The 19,613-nt window shown below is 38.7% G+C and overlaps 2 protein-coding genes across 5 annotated transcripts in view; one reads left to right on the top strand and one right to left on the bottom strand.

Moving 5' to 3' along the window:
- Positions 1–1,155: 1,155 nt before the first annotated feature.
- On the top strand, positions 1,156–4,987 carry LOC117344744 (extensin-like). Its single transcript, XM_033907572.1, has 3 exons — positions 1,156–1,184; positions 1,471–3,912; positions 4,774–4,987. Exons 1-3 carry the CDS (start codon positions 1,156–1,158, stop codon positions 4,985–4,987), a joined length of 2,685 nt encoding a protein of 894 aa, XP_033763463.1.
- A 7,128-nt stretch (positions 4,988–12,115) lies between these two features.
- Positions 12,116–19,613, bottom strand: part of LOC117345332 (fumarate hydratase class I, aerobic-like) — a 36,022-nt gene continuing 28,524 nt past the window's right edge. For 3 of the 4 annotated variants that reach the window (XM_033908398.1, XM_033908399.1, XM_033908396.1), the window contains 4 exons: positions 18,357–18,563; positions 17,733–17,852; positions 13,845–13,962; positions 12,116–13,365 (listed from right to left, as the gene is read on the bottom strand). In XM_033908398.1, coding sequence (XP_033764289.1) covers positions 13,265–13,365; positions 13,845–13,962; positions 17,733–17,852; positions 18,357–18,563 — 546 coding nt within the window. In that variant the 3' untranslated portion in view covers positions 12,116–13,264. The remainder of the gene's footprint in view (positions 13,366–13,844; positions 13,963–17,732; positions 17,853–18,356; positions 18,564–19,613) is intronic. The other variant, XR_004536414.1, reaches the window with a different exon arrangement.

The following is a 19,613-nucleotide window of genomic DNA, read 5'->3' as shown; positions in this document are numbered from 1 at the left end:
TACAAACCATACTGATTTGTACACATTACAAATTAATACCATCCCCTTCACATTATAGATAATAGATACACAGTATAATATATATTATCAGTTTGTAATGCCGACCATGTACATAGGTCCCTAACATTCCTGTATAGTTTTATCTTCCAATTGTTCGCAATATGAGAAATCTGCGTAAGATTTGTCCGAATATACGACTTATTTTGGTTACCATGCCAACCAAATGACAACAACTCTTGTCATCCTTAATTAAAGGGATAGTTTACACAGGTGGAAACATTACTGGTTGATCTGTACCTTTTAAGAACGCTTTCTTTTGACCGACTAAATATATCGCATCGGAGAACCCGCAACTGACAGTCCAATGGATGGCGGATTTTTATATAGAACATTGGGTTATTACACTAATGTGTACGCTGTTCACTTATAACTTCCTCTGTCATCATGGTTTTGTTGCTTACTAAGGCTTATTGTCATGTTTTATAATGTTCCCAAATATTTCATACAGTTTCTGACTGATACAATCAAACAAATCCGGGACACCTCGCTTACGTCTGTCTACTAGAGTAGGAAATGAAGAGGAGTTCAGGTTGAAAGCAAACCTGATATAACGTAACCAGAGTCCCGTGTACGTTAGTAATCTAACTTCCCTAAATATATACAAAGAATGTCCACAAATGTTTACATCGCAAATTGAGGCGTAGGATTCCCGGAAGGACATAAGTAAAATGTAGATGCTTTTATGCATATTTTATAAAACATATCAAATGAAATTCTTACTAGTGTGAAAGATCCCGATATAACCGTGTGTGCTAATTTTCAGATAAATCGGACAATATCTCTATTTTGGACAAATCAGAAGCCTCCATTATGCTTTCATAGTAATGGTTCTGGAAAAATTCCTAACATGTCGAAATATAAGCATTGATCAATTCAATCTTTTGACCAAGTTTTGTCCGGACAAAAATTTAGAATAAAAAACAAAAACAAAATGTAAATAGAGATCTGGTTACCATTGAAACCGCATTTCTGAAAAAATACAAGTTCAGGAGTTGTCGGGACGAGGTTTTTCTACAGACAGACGGGCGGACAAGCTGGATCAAGGATACCATTGAACTTCGTTGCGGGGGTAAAACTAAATACAAGTTAGTTAAAATGCCTCCCAGGAGAGCCGCATTACAAAGGTCTCAATCCAATCAGTTTTGAACGCGTTATCAAATCATCATTCACTCTTTCCTAACAAATTATTCAATACAATCAAACATTCGTTTCGGCTGTCAATAGTGCAGGTCTCTTGTGGACGACAAATACCCTCTCCAAAGGAAATTAAATACCAAACAAACCATTCATGTCAGCGAGGCGATAAACAGCCGTTAAATCGTCCAGTCGTCAGGTCACCTACGTTAAGTCGGACTTTAAAGTTAGATATATACTTAATGAAGCAAAAATATACATCTACTCCTGCCCAAGGTCTCCCCGTCAGTCCAGACACCTTCTCCTACCCAAGGTCTACCCGTCAGGCCAGACACCTTCTCCTACCCAAGGTCTACCCGTCAGTCCAGACGTCAACTCCTGCCCAAGGTCTACCCGTCAGGCCAGACACCTTCTCCTACCCAAGGTCTACCTGTCAGTCCAGACGTCTACTCCTACCCAAGGTCTACCCGTCAGTCCAGACGTCAACTCCTACCCAAGGTCTACCCGTCAGGCCAGACACCTTCTCCTACCCAAGGTCTACCCGTCAGTTCAGACGTCTGCTCCTGCCCAAGGTCTACCCGTCAGTCCAGACGTCTACTCCTGCCCAAGGTCTACCCGTCAGTCCAGACGTCAACTCCTGCCCAAGGTCTACCCGTCAGTCCAGACGTCAACTCCTGCCCAAGGTCTACCCGTCAGTCCAGACACCTTCTCCTACCCAAGGTCTACCCGTCAGTCCAGACACCTTTTCCTACCCAAGGTCTACCCGTCAGTCAAGACGTCTGCTCCTGCCCAAGGTCTACCCGTCAGTCCAGACACCTTTTCCTACCCAAGGTCTACCCGTCAGTCAAGACGTCTGCTCCTGCCCAAGGTCTACCCGTCAGGCCAGACACCTTCTCCTACCCAAGGTCTACCCGTCAGTCCAGACACCTTCTCCTACCCAAGGTCTACCCGTCAGTCCAGACGTCAACTCCTGCCCAAGGTCTACCCGTCAGTCCAGACGTCAACTCCTACCCAAGATCTACCCGTCAGTCCAGACGTCTACTCCTACCCAAGGTCTACCCGTCAGTCCAGACACCTTCTCCTGCCCAAGGTCTACCCGTCAGGCCAGACACCTTCTCCTACCCAAGGTCTACCCGTCAGTCCAGACACCTTCTCCTACCCAAGTTCTACCCGTCAGTCCAGACGTCAACTCCTACCCAAGGTCTACCCGTCAGTCCAGACGTCTACTCCTACCCAAGGTCTCCCCGTCAGACCAGACACCTTCTCCTACCCAAGGTCTCCCCGTCAGTCCAGACACCTTCTCCTACCCAAGGTCTACCCGTCAGTCCAGACGTCTACTCCTACCCAAGGTCTACCCGTCAGTCCAGACACCTTCTCCTACCCAAGGTCTACCCGTCAGTCCAGACACCTTCTCCTACCCAAGGTCTACCCGTCAGTCCAGACGTCCACTCCTACCCAAGGTCTACCCGTCAGTCCAGACGTCTACTCCTACCCAAGATCTACCCGTCAGTCCAGACGTCTACTCCTACCCAAGGTCTACCCGTCAGTCCAGACGTCTGCTCCTACCCAAGGTCTACCCGTCAGTCCAGACGTCTACTCCTACCCAAGGTCTACCCGTCAGTCCAGACGTCTGCTCCTACCCAAGGTCTACCCGTCAGTCCAGACACCTTCTCCTACCCAAGGTCTACCCGTCAGTCCAGACGTCTACTCCTACCCAAGGTCTCCCCGTCAGTCCAGACACCTTCTCCTACCCAAGGTCTCCCCGTCAGTCCAGACACCTTCTCCTACCCAAGGTCTACCCGTCAGTCCAGACACCTTCTCCTACCCAAGGTCTACCCGTCAGTCCAGACGTCCACTCCTACCCAAGGTCTACCCGTCAGTCCAGACGTCTACTCCTACCCAAGATCTACCCGTCAGTCCAGACGTCTACTCCTACCCAAGGTCTACCCGTCAGTCCAGACGTCTGCTCCTACCCAAGGTCTACCCGTCAGTCCAGACACCTTCTCCTACCCAAGGTCTACCCGTCAGTCCAGACGTCTGCTCCTACCCAAGTTCTACCCGTCAGTCCAGACGTCAACTCCTGCCCAAGGTCTCCCCGTCAGTCCAGACACCTTCTCCTACCCAATATCTACCCGTCAGTCCAGACGTCTACTCCTACCCAAGGTCTCCCCGTCAGTCCAGACACCTTCTCCTGCCCAAGGTCTACCCGTCAGTCCAGACGTCCACTCCTACCCAAGGTCTACCCGTCAGTCCAGACGTCAACTCCTGCCCAAGTTCTACCCGTCAATCCAGACGTCTACTCCTACCCAAGGTCTACCCGTCAGTCCAGACACCTTCTCCTACCCAAGGTCTACCCGTCAGTCCAGACACCTTCTCCTACCCAAGTTCTACCCGTCAGTCCAGACGTCTACTCCTGCCCAAGGTCTACCCGTCAGTCCAGACGTCTACTCCTACCCAAGGTCAACCCATCAGTCCAGACGTCTACTCCTGCCCAAAGTCTACCCGTCAGTCCAGACACCTTTTCCTACCCAAGGTCTACCCGTCAGTCCAGACGTCTACTCCTACCCAAGGTCTACCCGTCAGTCCAGACGTCTACTCCTACCCAAGTTCTACCCGTCAGTCAAGACGTCTACTCCTACCCAAGGTCTACCCGTCAGTCCAGACGTCAACTCCTACCCAAGGTCTACCCGTCAGTCCAGACGTCTACTCCTACCCAAGGTCTACCCGTCAGTCCAGACGTCTACTCTTACCCATGGTCATTTCAGATAATATATTAATATAATATAATATGATATAATATAGTATATCATATCTGTACGCACCATGCGTCACAAGACAGATCAAAATCAATGATAACCAAATTGTTTTTATGGAGATATGGTAGTATATTGTGAAATTCATGAAAGTAGAATAGAAATGATTTTTGTTACTTGTATTAAGGTTCCTGTTCGTAATTTGAGGAAGATAAGGTATTGGGGCATTGTTATGATAATATACAAACAGTATGTGTAAATACCTATAGGAGAAAGGTTTTATTGTATTATGTCGAAGGAAACCTGCCCAATCCGACACCCTGCTAGATCAAGCATGTTGCTTTATTTCATTTATAGTTCCTACAAGTATGTACGAGTACTATGACAGTTGACAGGCTCCTGTTTCTGGTAAGTACTTAAATATATATATTATAACATACTCATACCATATCAGAAATCTATATACAAACTTAGTTTACTTATATAAGTCTCTGACCATATCAACAATATATCATGAGTAGGGTCTAATATGTTTTCTATTTATTCTAACCAGACGCAGAATTCTGTGGTCAGTTTATTAAGAATGCCAGAATACTCAGGGGTCAGTTTATTTAGAATGCCAGAATACTCAGCGGTCAGTTTATTAAGAATGCCAGAATACTCAGGGGTCAGTTTATTAAGAATGCCAGAATACTCAGGGGTCAGTTCATTTATGATCTCATAATACTCAGGGGTCAGTTTATTTAGGTTACAAGAATACTCGGGAGTCACTATATATATGCTGGAATCAGACATAAATAGTTTGTTTGTTTACTGTGTTTAACAGTCATTTTGAGGCAAGGTTTGTGACTCTTTCACCGAATAATATACGGAAGACCCGACGTACGTTGTCAAATAGACACAACTACGACAGCAATGACCAGCTCGTTTTTCAAACTATCACCTCGGAAAGGGAAGGTCTGATCAGAGAATATCGGGATACATCAGGTATCTCCGACGTCAAGGTCGATCGCTACAGCAGGATTATCCTCATCGATTAACACCAGATTGCAAATGTAGTTCAGTGTTATTATACACTGTATCAAACTACACTCAACAAGGTCACAACATACGGAACAGGCCAACTGGGGCTTAGAGGACCTTTGATTACACAGTGGTACAAATGTGCACCCGTGTTTGAAGAGACACACATTGTGACTTGCTATAAAATCAGAATTTATATACAAGTAGATCAATATATACACAAATAGATCGATTTTCCTAAGTGTTCATATTTTTAACACATCTTTGTGTATCACGACAACCGTGTCATGCTTAATTACTTCATGAAAAGAAAAATGCTTCAGTAAATTTTGAACATTTACATATTAATTTTGTTTCAAGAGTGTTAAGTTAATTATTGAAATGAATTAACTTTTATTTCATTTCCATATAAATACAGTTGGGAGCAAACTAAACTTGGTACCAAGTGCACTTTGTAGTGCACACGTAGTGAACAACGTAGTGCACTAGACTAAACATCGTAGTGCACTTGAGTTCACTACGATGTTAACTCCAGTGCACTACGATGTTAACTCCAGTGCACTACAATGTTAACCCAAGTGCACTATGATGTGCACTTCAGTTCTTGGGTAAATGTTGTTATGAGCTAGGCCTATATGATTTGATGTGTTGTATATTATGTGTGCAAGTTAAGTTTTGAAGGTATAGCTACCCATGTTCGTGTATGTAGCACAATTAAACCTTCTGACTCAGTACTAATTTAGACTTGCTGACAGAGAGATTTCTTATTTAGACTTAAATATAATATATTCTGTCAAAATGTCAGTATTAATGTATAAAGGCCAGAGGAATTCAATCCATGCCAGATGCAGGAAATGTGTATTTTTAATACTATGCTAAAACAATATGAAATATTAAATTCCATCTTCAGACATTCTAATGGTTTGATTTTATATTTATTTCATGTTTGTAATAATGTATTAATGAAACCTGACTACAGGAACATTCATCTTGTCAATTATTAACTTACATATTATGAGAGGATACCTATAGTTAGATAAGGTTTCGGTATAATGCCTGCTATAAATGGACCCCTTTGAGTTAATTGGGGAAACTGGCCTGATCAGGTGTGACCCACATCACACAGGGTAATTAATATGTGACAGGTATGAATGGCAATGGTCTAGGGGCCCCAAGGGCACTGGACTGGTATCAGTCTCTTGCAGTTAAGATTTTATTAGGATTTAGTGGAATTCATTGTGTGTAAAAGTATGTAGCTTCCCCTCAACTTATGTTAATTATTTGTTTTATATTGAATAAGCAAACAAATTTATATATTTTCCTGAAAGCTTCACATACAATGTTATAATTATAGTCATATTCGTGATATATATATATGATTAATTGATTAGGGAGTATACCTATAATAGTCTAAGTAATATACAATTAATTTACAGTGAAAAAGTATGGATTTAAGATTCCGTAATTATTCAATTTAAATGCCAATTTAATTATTGATTATCAGATATATACAGCATTTACACTATAAATGAAAAATGATACAAGGCTGAATTTGCTGAAATAATATAAAAGAATGTAAATTAAACAATCGTATTAAAGTACTTTTTAAATATCTACACTCCAAATTAAATCAATATGACACATCCTTTAATAAAATGTTCAAAAGTATTCAACGATACAATTGTTTTACAATTCAAGATTCAGCAAGTACATATAAATATGTATGTAAAGACGATGATCAGCAAAATATGATGAGTTTCCAAAGTGTGCTTCAGTTTTATACACTATTTCTGAAACAGTTTGGCAATCATTAACAGCTAATGACTGATCACCTAACAGGTGAGTTGATTTACCTGTGCTGATTTACCTGTGTTCTTACATTGATGATATTTCTGTAACAGACTATAACTCCCTATCAACACACCTTAAACACCCCACCCTCACCAGAGTTGGTGTTCGGGGAAGACCCCATATACGACACCCAGCGTTTACCAGGTAAGACATTCTGAACTATGATACAGGTAAAGTATTTTCTTGGTCAGGTGAGACTACAGGTGTGAGAGTAGAACAATTGGGGATAATTACAGGTAAGGTCTAACCAACAGATCAATTTTCACACCTTGGTCTTGTATGGTCATACCGAGTGACCACCAGGTAAATTCCATGTAAAAGTGGTCAGTCAAATGCAACATTTTGTAATCAATCATTTCAGCAAAATAATAATGATAAGTAATTAACTTCCCTATAGACATTTGAAAAAAAATTCATTTGTTAATAATCTTATGAATATAATAATGTAATAAGTAATGAAAAAAGTAATCAAATTATAAACATATTTGTTTTACCTATTATTTTTAAGATGTAGTCGATGCAGACATTTGGTCTAGCATGACTATAACTATAATTTTTGACACTTGGATTTGACCCATACTCTAACACACAGCTTGGTGACACTTATCAAAACGACAGGTAAACTCACATGTTTTTGTTTGGATTTTAAAAACCTTTATAATGTTATCTCGAAAGCTTGCAAATCAGTATTTTTATTTCTCAATAATAATCAAAAATTTTAACGGGGAAACTAATTCATACACTTATTAGGTACATACGATAAAAATTAGATTGGGGGCTGATTATATATAATTACATGAGTGTTTAGGGGAGGGGTAGCCATGCATGACTATTACAGTACCTGTACAGGTAAACCCTTAATTAAGCTTAATGCCCTTTGGCCATGCCCAGAACAGCTGGACTCCTTGTGCCAGATTCCTTGGCTGTGTTTTCACACCTTTCGACAAAATAACAATCATAATCCCATTTTGTGTGATTTACCTGGTCTGGAAAGACTAACATTTATGTTGCACGTACAATATATGTTTCGATCAATGAAGGCAGAATCAATATTGCTTGATGTTGATCGATTTAATTTTAATTTTAAAACTGGTATTTTCCATGCTTCCTTAATTATAACTAATCTTAATTTAGTGTAAATGTATGGATGCAACGGGTGGATGTAATGGGGGGAATCAATGGGTTGAATCAATGGGTGGAATTTATGTAATATGATACATGTATTTTGTCAGTTTTTGTGTATATTCTATTTACCAATACGTGACATGTATTGTACTTATATACATGTAATAAACATATCTGAAATAAAAGTAAAATGTACACACCATCATGAACACACACAACATACATGGACTAGTCCCTGTATATATATTTTAAAAATTTGGTTTTAATGAAACATTTATATGTTCAAGAGATTATGCATTGTATATCAAATACTTTGTATGTATTGACTCTAGTGCACTACGATGTGAACTCAAGTGCACTACGATGTTCTCTCCAGTGCACTACAGTGTTAACTCTAGTGCACTACAATGTTAACTCCAGTGCACTACGATGTGAACTCAAGTGCACTACGATGTTAACTCAGGTGCACTACGATGTTAACTCAGGTGCACTACGATGTTAACTGGAGTTAACTTTTGTAGTGCACTGAAGTGCACTAGACTACCAAGTTTAGTTTGCTCCCAACTGTATGTGGGAGGTAACTCTTGATTTGTGTCCCCTCCACGAGCTCATAGCCAGTACAATGTACTAATCCGTCAATTATCGCCGCCGGACATCCTACCACCCAGGTAAACAGTGACACCATAAGTTTTGATACTTATGTAAGTGGTGTTTTGGAGTAAGTCAGTGTGTGGAATATCGGGTTTTCACAAACGTCGGACATTGAAAAGATCCATATAATTTCTTTTAAACGTTTACTAGATATGAGGAGAAACATACCAAATTTTATGATTTATCGGGAGAGTGTCTCATCAGTTATTTGGAAAAATCGAATATTTTGCTATTCGATGAAGCTCAAAAATCACCAGAATCTTAAAGGAGTGACCTAAGTGGACGACAGCAATCATAGTGTGATTGTAGATCTATAACAGGAACTGGATTATAGCGGAGTTGGTTATGTATAGTTTGGAAATGGTTCATATCAGGATACCTCAGGATTTTCAGTAAAGGGGGAAGGGGGAAGGTGGAGTGGAGGGGGGGGGGGGGGGGGGGGGGGGGGGGGGGGGGGGTCAAATTAGCGGGGAGGGTCCGGCACTCCTCCGCGAAAATATTTAGCAGGTACATCATGTTAATGCAAAATCCTGCATTCTTTTGTATTTCACGATTAGGTTAATTAGATGCATACAATTTTTTGTGCACAGACGATGGATGAAACCAGCACAGAAGTGGGGACAGGAATGTACCTGGCGTATCTCACTGCTCCAAAGAGGCGAGTAATTGTAAGGTTTGCATTTGGTTACCATGGCAACCACATAATATTCAATGTTTTCAGAAATAGTATCACTATAACATTGATATTCCAAAAAGTATCTATGTACCAATTATCAATTTAATCTCTAGTTTAACCAATCAGCAATTTAATCAGACAAAATCTCTAGTTTGACCAATCAGAAGTCTTCATTACGTTCTATGGTAATGTTTTAAAAAGAAAAGCCCGATGTGTCAAATGATAATCGTTGATGACTACAAAACTACACAGAGTTAAATGAATGAAATTAATTTAAGGACTGGCAAGACAAAGCACTACACAAAACACCTGGTTACCATGGCAACCAAAGTTTCTGCTAAAATCCTGGATAATATATACATTTGATCCTTAACATTCCCGATGGCTGATTGACATGTGAGCCTCGTATTGAAGGATTTGAATTTTGCCGGACATATTGTATTATTTTTCAATATCATCCACTTCAGTATCTATACACTTTTGCCAGCGATAATTAAGGGCCTAAATGCCACTTTTATAGAACTCCTTTTCTTCGTTGTTCAGTAAGTCATCCACTGCATGTATGACGTCATCACCGGCCTAAAATAGCTGTTTTCACTTAAGAGAAATAAACGAAAGTCTGAGGGAGCAAGATGAGATGAATAAGTTTCAATTAACAGCCACAATAGTGATTGGCAGCCATGGCAATGACAGACTTGTGAACAGGCCTAGAGGCATTGTTCTGATGGAGTAACACACCTTTAGTGAACTTTCCGCGGCGCTTAAGTCTGATATTTCCCCGTAACTGCCTCAGAAGTGAAGCATAGTATATGTGCCATTGATTGTATGTCACTTTGGGATAATTTATCAGTAAAATACCACCTACATCCCAGAAAACCGAGGCCATAACCTTCCCAGCTGATGGAACAGTATTTGCCTTCTTTGGCGGAGAGAACCAGGCTGCTTCCATTGTTTCGATTGCTGTTTGGCCTCTGGGCTAAAATGATGGACCCTTGTTTCATACACAGTGACATATCTCTGAAGAAAGTTGGCAGGATCTTCCTCAAAAAGGTTAAGCTTAACGCTTAAGTCTTGGTACCCATCGGGCCGAAAGTTTTCTCATTGCAAGATCCTCGGTCAGAATGAAATGTACTCTTTCCTGTGAAATGATTCTGTTTCTACCAGAGTAGAATAAGTTTGGAATAAGGAACGGTAGTGTACAGAGTAGAATAAGTTTGGAATGAGGAACGTTAGTGTACAGAGTAGAATAAGTTTGGAATAAGGAAAGGTAGTGTACAGAGAAGAATAAGTTTAGAATAAGGAACGGTAGTGTACAGAGTAGAATAAGTTTGGAATAAGGAATGGTAGTGTACAGAGTGGAATAAGTTTGTAATAAGGAACGGTAGTGTACAGAGTAGAATAAGTTTGGAATAAGGAATGATAGTGTACATAGTAGAATAAGTTTGGAATGGGGAAAGGTAGTGTACAGAGTAGAATAAGTTTGGAACGGAGAACGAAAGTGTACAGAGCGGAATAAATTTGGAATGAGGAACGGTAGTGTACAGAGTAGAATAAGTTTAGAATGAGGAACGGTAGTGTACAGAGTAGAATAAGTTTAGAATGAGGAATGGTAGTGTACAGAGTGGAATAAGTTTGGAACGGGGAACGAAAGTGTACAGAGTGGAATAAGTCTGGAACGGGGAACGGTAGTGTACAGAGTAGAATAAGTTTAGAATGAGGAATGGTAGTGTACAGAGTGGAATGAGTCTGGAATGGAAAACGGTAGTGTACAGAGTGGAATAAGTTTGGAATGAGGAATGGTAGTATACAGAGTAGAATAAGTTTGGAATGCGAAACGGTAGTGTACAGAGTAGAATGAGTCTGGAATGGGAAACGGTAGTGTACAGAGTGGAATAAGTTTAGAATGAGGAATGGTAGTGTACAGAGTGGAATGAGTCTGGAATGGGAAACGGTAGTGTACAGAGTAGAATAAGTTTAGAATGAGGAATGGTAGTATACAGAGTGGAATAAGTTTAGAATGAGGAATGGTAGTATACAGAGTGGAATAAGTTTGGAATGAGGAATGGTAGTGTACAGAGTAGAATGAGTCTGGAATGGGAAACGGTAGTGTACAGAGTGGAATAAGTTTAGAATGAGGAATGGTAGTATACAGAGTAGAATAAGTTTGGAACGAGAAACGGTAGTGTACAGAGTAGAATGAGTCTGGAACGGGGAACTATAGTGTACAGAGTAGAATAAGTTTGGAACGGGGAACGGTAGTGTACAGAGTGGAATAAGTTTACAGCAGAGAATGGTAACATACAAAGTTGAAAAAAATCAAACATTTTCATGAAAAAAAACTTGTTTAGGTTGTTGTAGATGAATCAAAAGATCTTTGGAGTTTTTCAAAGTCCAGATTCCATTAATTCAACTTCTCGTTAACAGTAACCCTATAGGACTGCACTCCAACCAGCAAGTAAATATAGTTCATATGGATTCTTACGAAGTTTAGGAACTCATTGTAAATGAAGAATGTCTTCACACTATCAGGGATGTTGAAAGATTTCAATTCTGAACAACGATTTGACAGTACGTATACATTGTCTAGAAAAACCTAACGATAAGAAGGTAGGATTACCCTTGTTGTAAAGCAAGCCTATTTATGTAAGCAGGAAATGTAAGTGTTTACAGAAGATAATAAAATCATCAGATGTCTTTTCTGCAGGAATAACCACAAAGCTATCATGTAAATCTTTTAGTGTGGTTTGACATCGGGATACAAAAATACACACTTAAGTTTTGTTTTCATTTAAGATTTTAAAAGCTGCTGTCAGATGTAAACAAACAACAATAAATACAGTCAGAATTTTAATAGAAATTTATTCCATCAGATTTCATAGAAGAAATATCAACAATATTATCAGAAAACAAATATATATACATGTATGTAGTTTTACCTTATATCAATAAAATTCACCATCATTTATGACCCTACTATGATTTCCTGAAATAAACCTACTACAGTTTCCTACGATTGTAATATCATCTTGTAGATATTCACTGAGAAACCGTCACATCAAATTACAGTATAATAATTCCTGCTTATTGCTACTGAACCGCCAAAATAAAACATCTCTCTTAAAAACCATTACAGATAGCACAGAACAGAAGTAAACTTATATGTTGTCACTGGTATACAATACAGGTAATTTTTACCTTATTTACCAGATGTAAACTTATATGTTGTCACTGGTATACAATACAGGTAATTCTTACCTTATTTACCAGAAGTAAACTTATATGTTGTCACTGGTATACAATACAGGTAATTCTTACCTTATTTACCAGATGTAAACTTATATGTTGTCACTGGTATACAATACAGGTAATTCTTACCTTATTTACCAGATGTAAACTTATATGTTGTCACTGGTATACAATACAGGTAATTCTTACCTTATTTACCAGTTGGCAAAACAAATCGATCTGTTTTCTCAAAGAAATAAATTGGAATTCTGTCACAGTTTGTGATATTTCATATGACTGTAATTTTCTTTCGCATAAAGCCAGAAACAAATTCCAGAATTAAATTAATTAAAAAAACCCATATAATATATATATATATATAATAAACATCAACAGATCATGCATTAAGAAATGATCTGCAATCTGCAGAAAATTATGGTTATAATCTATTCTGATAAAAATCAATGTTTGTCAAACAACACCTGCACCAATAATAACAGTGTTGGTCACATCACAAAGTTTATCACATGATCTAGAGCTCTATCACATGACCAAGAATTACATCACATGATCAAGATTTGAATAAAAATATATAATCAAGAACTTGTGCAGTCCAGTTTTTTTATCAACTAACTTTAAGATGGCAGGAAAACTGAAAGTATGTTCAAACTTCTAATTAAAATATTCTATGCCTGTCTTCTCATTCTAAACCCCTGGTTTCAATTTCCACATGATTATAAATATAACTTCATCAAATTGAATATTATCACTCCACTTGCCATTCCTTAAAAAAGTCATTGCCTTTATTATCCACCACTATAAAGGCAGGGAAGTTTGTCACTTCTACCTTCCATATTGCTTCCATACCTACAAAACAAATTTAGTTATCACAATTTAGTTTGAACAATTGAAACTCTATGTTAATTTTGTGTATCAACATATTTGTCTAAGTATTCCAGCACAGTCTACTTTAAGGTTTTATAAGGATTAATCATAAGACAGATTGGGAAGGTATCACACATACAATATTAAAATTGACTTCGATATAGGGAATATTTCAATTCTACTTCCTCCCTAACTGATTAATTAAAATGACTGACACAAAAAATCCTTCATTTTCCAAATTTTGATAGAGTGGTGTGGTGGTGTAATTTTATTCCACAGCTTCAAGATTGATTATATATATGTAATCTATTTTAGCAATGGCAACAAAATAAAATAAAGAAAGTAAAATTTAGCCTGATTATGAAGACTTTCTTGGGCCCACAGCACATTATTTGTTACCATTACCAAATTACCTTTTTCTCAATCTGATAGAAAAGTGAAAAAAAAAGTGTATAGATCACCTAATTCTGGATATTCCATGACTTCCACACTTTTGATACAGTTTTCAGCCAAGATCGCCGCCGGACCTCCAATGGAGCCGAGATAAAAACCACCATGTTTTTTACAGGCCTTTGTCACCTAGGAAACAAAACAAGAAAGCCAATGTTAAAGCAACACTTTAATTCAATAAAACAAAGGCAAGAAAAGAAACAAAAGGAGAATAGGACCAGGCATTCCAATAGGGCAGGCATTGCAAAATAACAAGCACTATCATGTAAATCTACCTCAGATTCTCAAAATAAACTAATTTGTTGGAAGTTGGATACTTGCAGTTGAAATGTTTCTGTGATAAGTAAGATATACGACAAGAGCAATTAATCATTGTAAAGCTAGATAGCCATCATAAAGTGCTCTCATTATCAGACATGAATTAGGACTATCTGTGTCCCATTATCAGACATGAATTAGGACTATCTGTGTCCCATTATCAGACATGAATTAGGACTATCTGTGTCCCATTATCAGACATGAATTAGGACTGTCTGTGTCCCATTATCAGACATGAATTAGGACTATATGTGTCCCATTATCAGACATGAATTAGGACTATCTGTGTCCCATTATCAGACATGAATTATGACTGTCTGTGTCCCATTATCAGACATGAATTAGGACTATCTGTGTCCCATTATCAGACATGAATTAGGACTATCTGTGTCCCAGTATCAGACATGAATTAGGACTGTCTGTGTCCCATTATCAGACATGTATTAGGACTATCTGTGTCCCATTATCAGACATGAATAAGGACTATCTGTGTCCCATTATCAGACATGAATTAGGACTATCTGTGTCCCATTATCAGACATGTATTAGGACTATCTGTGTCCCATTATCAGACATGTATTAGGCCTATCTGTGTCCCATTATCAGACATGAATAAGGACTATCTGTGTCCCATTATCAGACATGAATTAGGACTGTCTGTGTCCTATTATCAGACATGTATTAGGACTATCTGTGTCCCATTATCAGACATGTATTAGGACTATCTGTGTCCCATTATCAGACATGAATAAGGACTATCTGTGTCCCATTATCAGACATGAATTAGGGCTGTCTGTGTCCTATTATCAGACATGAATTAGGACTGTCTGTGTCCTATTATCAGACATGAATTAGGACTATGTCCCATTATCAGACATGAATTAGGACTATCTGTGTCCCATTATCAGACATGAATTAGGACTTTCTGTGTCCCAGTATCAGACATGAATTAGGACTATCTGTGTCCCATTATCAGACATGAATTAGGACTATCTGTGTCCCATTATCAGACATGAATTAGGACTTTCTGTGTCCTATTATCAGACATGAATTAGGACTTTCTGTGTCCCAGTATCAGACATGAATTAGGACTGTCTGTGTCCCATTATCAGACATGAATTAGGACTGTCTGTGTCCCATTATCAGACATGAATTAGGACTATCTGTGTCCCATTATCAGACATGAATTAGGACTATCTGTGTCCTATTATCAGACATGAATTAGGACTCTCTGTCCCATTATCAGACATGAATTAGGACTATCTGTGTCCCAGTATCAGACATGAATTAGGACTTTCTGTGTCCTATTATCAGACATGAATTAGGACTCTCTGTCCCATTATCAGACATGAATTAGGACTATCTGTGTCCTATTATCAGACATGAATTAGGACTCTCTGTCCCATTATCAGACATGAATTAGGACTATCTGTGTCCCAGTATCAGACATGAATTAGGACTTTCTGTGTCCTATTATCAGACATGAATTAGGACTCTCTGTCCCATTATCAGACATGAATTAGGACTTTCTTTGTCCCATTATCAGACATGAATTAGGACTCTCTGTCCCATTATCAGACATGAATTAGGACTATCTGTGTCCCATTATCAGACATGAATTAGGACTGTCTGTGTCCCATTATCAGACATGAATTAGGACTTTCTTTGTCCCATTATCAGACATGAATTATGACTGTCTGTGTCCCATTATCAGACATGAATTAGGACTATCTGTGTCCTATTATCAGACATGAATTAGGACTGTCTGTGTCCCATTATCAGACATGAATTAGGACTATCTGTGTCCCATTATCAGACATGAATTAGGACTATCTGTGTCCTATTATCAGACATGAATTAGGACTATCTGTGTCCTATTATCAGACATGAATTAGGACTGTCTGTGTCCCATTATCAGACATGAATTAGGACTATCTGTGTCACATTATAAGTCATGAATTAGGACTCTCTGTGTCCCAGTATCAGACATGGATTAGGACTGTGTGTCCCATTATCAGACATGAATTAGGACTTTCTTTGTCCCATTATCAGACATGAATTAGGACTTTCTTTGTCCCATTATCAGACATGAATTAGGACTTTCTTTGTCCCATTATCAGACATGAATTATGACTGTCTGTGTCCCATTATCAGACATGAATTAGGACTATCTGTGTCCCATTATCAGACATGAATTAGGACTATCTGTGTCCCATTATCAGACATGAATTAGGACTGTCTGTGTCCCATTATCAGACATGAATTAGGACTATCTGTGTCCTATTATCAGACATGAATTAGGACTGTCTGTCCTATTATCAGACATGAATTAGGACTCTCTGTCCCATTATCAGACATGAATTAGGACTATCTGTGTCCCATTATCAGACATGAATTAGGACTTTCTTTGTCCCATTATCAGATATGAATTAGGACTATCTGTGTCCCATTATCAGAGATGAATTAGGACTGTCTCTGTCCCATTATCAGACATGAATTAGGACTTTCTGTGTCCCATTATCAGACATGAATTAGGACTATCTGTGTCCCATTATCAGACATGAATTAGGACTGTCTCTGTCCCATTATCAGACATGAATTAGGACTTTCTGTGTCCCATTATCAGACATGAATTAGGACTATCTGTGTCCCATTATCAGACATGAATTAGGACTTTCTGTGTCCCATTATCAGACATGAATTAGGACTTTCTGTGTCCCATTATCAGACATGAATTAGGACTATCTGTGTCCCATTATCAGACATGAATTAAGACTGTCTCTGTCCCATTATCAGACATGAATTAGGACTTTCTGTGTCCCATTATCAGACATGAATTAGGACTTTCTGTGTCCTATTATCAGACATGAATTAGGACTGTCTGTGTCCCATTATCAGACATGAATTAGGACTATCTGTGTCACATTATAAGTCATGAATTAGGACTCTCTGTGTCCCAGTATCAGACATGGATTAGGACTGTCTGTGTCCCATTATCAGACATGAATTAGGACTATCTGTGTCCCATTATCAGACATGAATTAGGACTATCTGTGTCCCATTATCAGACATGAATTAGGACTGTCTGTGTCCCAATATCATACATGAATTAGGACTATCTGTGTCCCATTATCAGATATGAATTAGGACTGTCTGTGTCCCATTATCAGACATGAATTAGGACTATCTGTGTCCCATTATCAGACATGAATTAGGACTTTCTTTGTCCCATTATCAGACATGAATTAGGACTTTCTTTGTCCCATTATCAGACATGAATTATGACTGTCTGTGTCCCATTATCAGACATGGATTAGGACTATGTGTCCCATTATCAGACATGAATTAGGACTGTCTGTGTCCCATTATCAGACATGAATTAGGACTTTCTTTGTCCTATTATCAGACATGAATTAGGACTGTCTGTGTCCTATTATCAGACATGAATTAGGACTTTCTTTGTCCCATTATCAGACATGAATTAGGACTATCTGTGAGAAAATCAGTGTATTACAAAGACTTAAGATATATATGTGGAGGTAAAACACAAAAGTAATTCCAATTATTGTTACAAGACATACCTCTCGGCTCCTGTTGCCTTTAGCCAACATGATCATACTGCCCCCAGCTGCCTGAAACTGGTCAACATACGAGTCCATCCGTCCTGCTGTAGTAGGGCCAAATGATCCACTAGCATAACCCTGAAATACAGGTAAGGAACATTTCCTGACATTGTTTTATGTAAGGAGCTACCTAAAAGAATCTTTTACCCAGTTGGGGGTAAGATTGGGGATCTCAACCAAAGAAGAGAGGTTCTTATGATTGACAAACACCAAGCTACACGTGTAATTTGGGGGAAATCAACAGAGAACATCTTAAAAACAGTAATTACGTTACTTTAACTGTCAAAATTCAAGAAAGTCTCCTTTAGGGTATTTTTCTCCCCTGCAGTATAAATATCTAAGAGGTACAACTTGGAAAAAAAAGGAAAACTACATAATATTAGGAAATATGAAAAATTTCCAAGAAGTTCTTTCTGGCAAATACCAATAACACACTTCAACTGTCAAAATCCAAGATTATCACCACCAAGCAATTTTGTTGTCCTCAGGATTCCAGTATACACCCTTAATTTGTACTCAGGTGATGTATTATCAATCTAGAGAACTTTGAGCCAGTCCCGAAATATCTGTCCATGTCCATACCTCAGGTGTCTTTGCAGGACCAGCATAATATACAGGGTGATCTTTGATGTACTGAGGTAGTCCGTTCCCACTGTCCAGTCGTTCCTTTAGTTTGGCGTGTGCGATGTCTCTTGCCACAATCAGGGTTCCGGACAGACTGAGTCGTGTTCTGATTGGGAACTGGTTTAATTGCGACAACATCTCAGTCATTGGCTGATTCATATTCACCTAAAATGTTTAACAATAAGAAGTAGCGTTAAGTGCTGAAGTACTGGAATCATGGAGTGTAACTATGGAGCCTGCATCACTCAACTGGATACAAGAGGCCCATGAGACCTGCATCACTCACCTGGATATTTTAGTGATATGGCAAAGCAGTCTTATTTATACAACAAATACTTTTCTCATGTTGGGTTCTGCTCTCACTACTATGTATTGAAATCAACACTTTCCTTTAAGTAACATTTAGCTTGATGGGGCCAAAGAAGATTCAAAGCAAATTAAGTTGAAAAGCATTTAAAAAAAACAGCCAATTTTGATCATTTATGTATATAATAATCATTTACATTTTAAATTTCCATTTCCTCAAGTATATGCTTCTGACCAAACATGGTCAAAATTCATTTAGTTGTCCATGACGTACAAGTTAGGACTTAAAGGATTTATACCTATACTTCCCCCACTAGATCCCTATCCTTCCCTTGGGCAGCGTCACCATATAAGAAGAATTGATTTCCATTCAGTAAGTACCCAAATTTCTCCTATTGTGCCCCAGCCGTTCTGCTCCAGAGGGGCAAGTCACCTAACCATTTATGGGAAATTTGTGTCCCTTCCTTAAAGGATGCTTCTGACCAAATTTGATCAAAATCCATTCAGTCCACTATGACTAGTCATAATTTAAAGTTGACAGACGATGGAAGATAGACAACACATAATGGCATAAGTTCACCAGTTCTTTGTACCAGGTGAAGTAATAATGTGAAGAGGAAGTACAATGAAGAAGATTAATGTGCTGATCAAGGTACTGGAATCGGCCCCACCATTAATAATAATCCCCACTGCCTAGAAATGTTTCTTCTCAAATTAACTTTAATTCCAATCAGTGGTTAAAAAGAAGTCTGAATGACAGACAGACGAGAAACACCTCTGTATGGCATAAGCTCACCCTGGACCTCTGGATCAAGAGATATGACATTTATATTGACCTTGGGACCAGGTGATATGAGTTATGCTGACCTTGGGACCAGGTGATATGACAGTTATGCTGACCATGGGACC

This window comes from Pecten maximus, chromosome 16 (assembly GCF_902652985.1).
Source record: "Pecten maximus chromosome 16, xPecMax1.1, whole genome shotgun sequence".
NCBI classification, from domain to species: Eukaryota; Metazoa; Mollusca; class Bivalvia; order Pectinida; family Pectinidae; genus Pecten; species Pecten maximus.
Note: the sequence above shows the minus strand (reverse complement) of the source record. Positions and strands in the feature narration are given on the sequence as shown.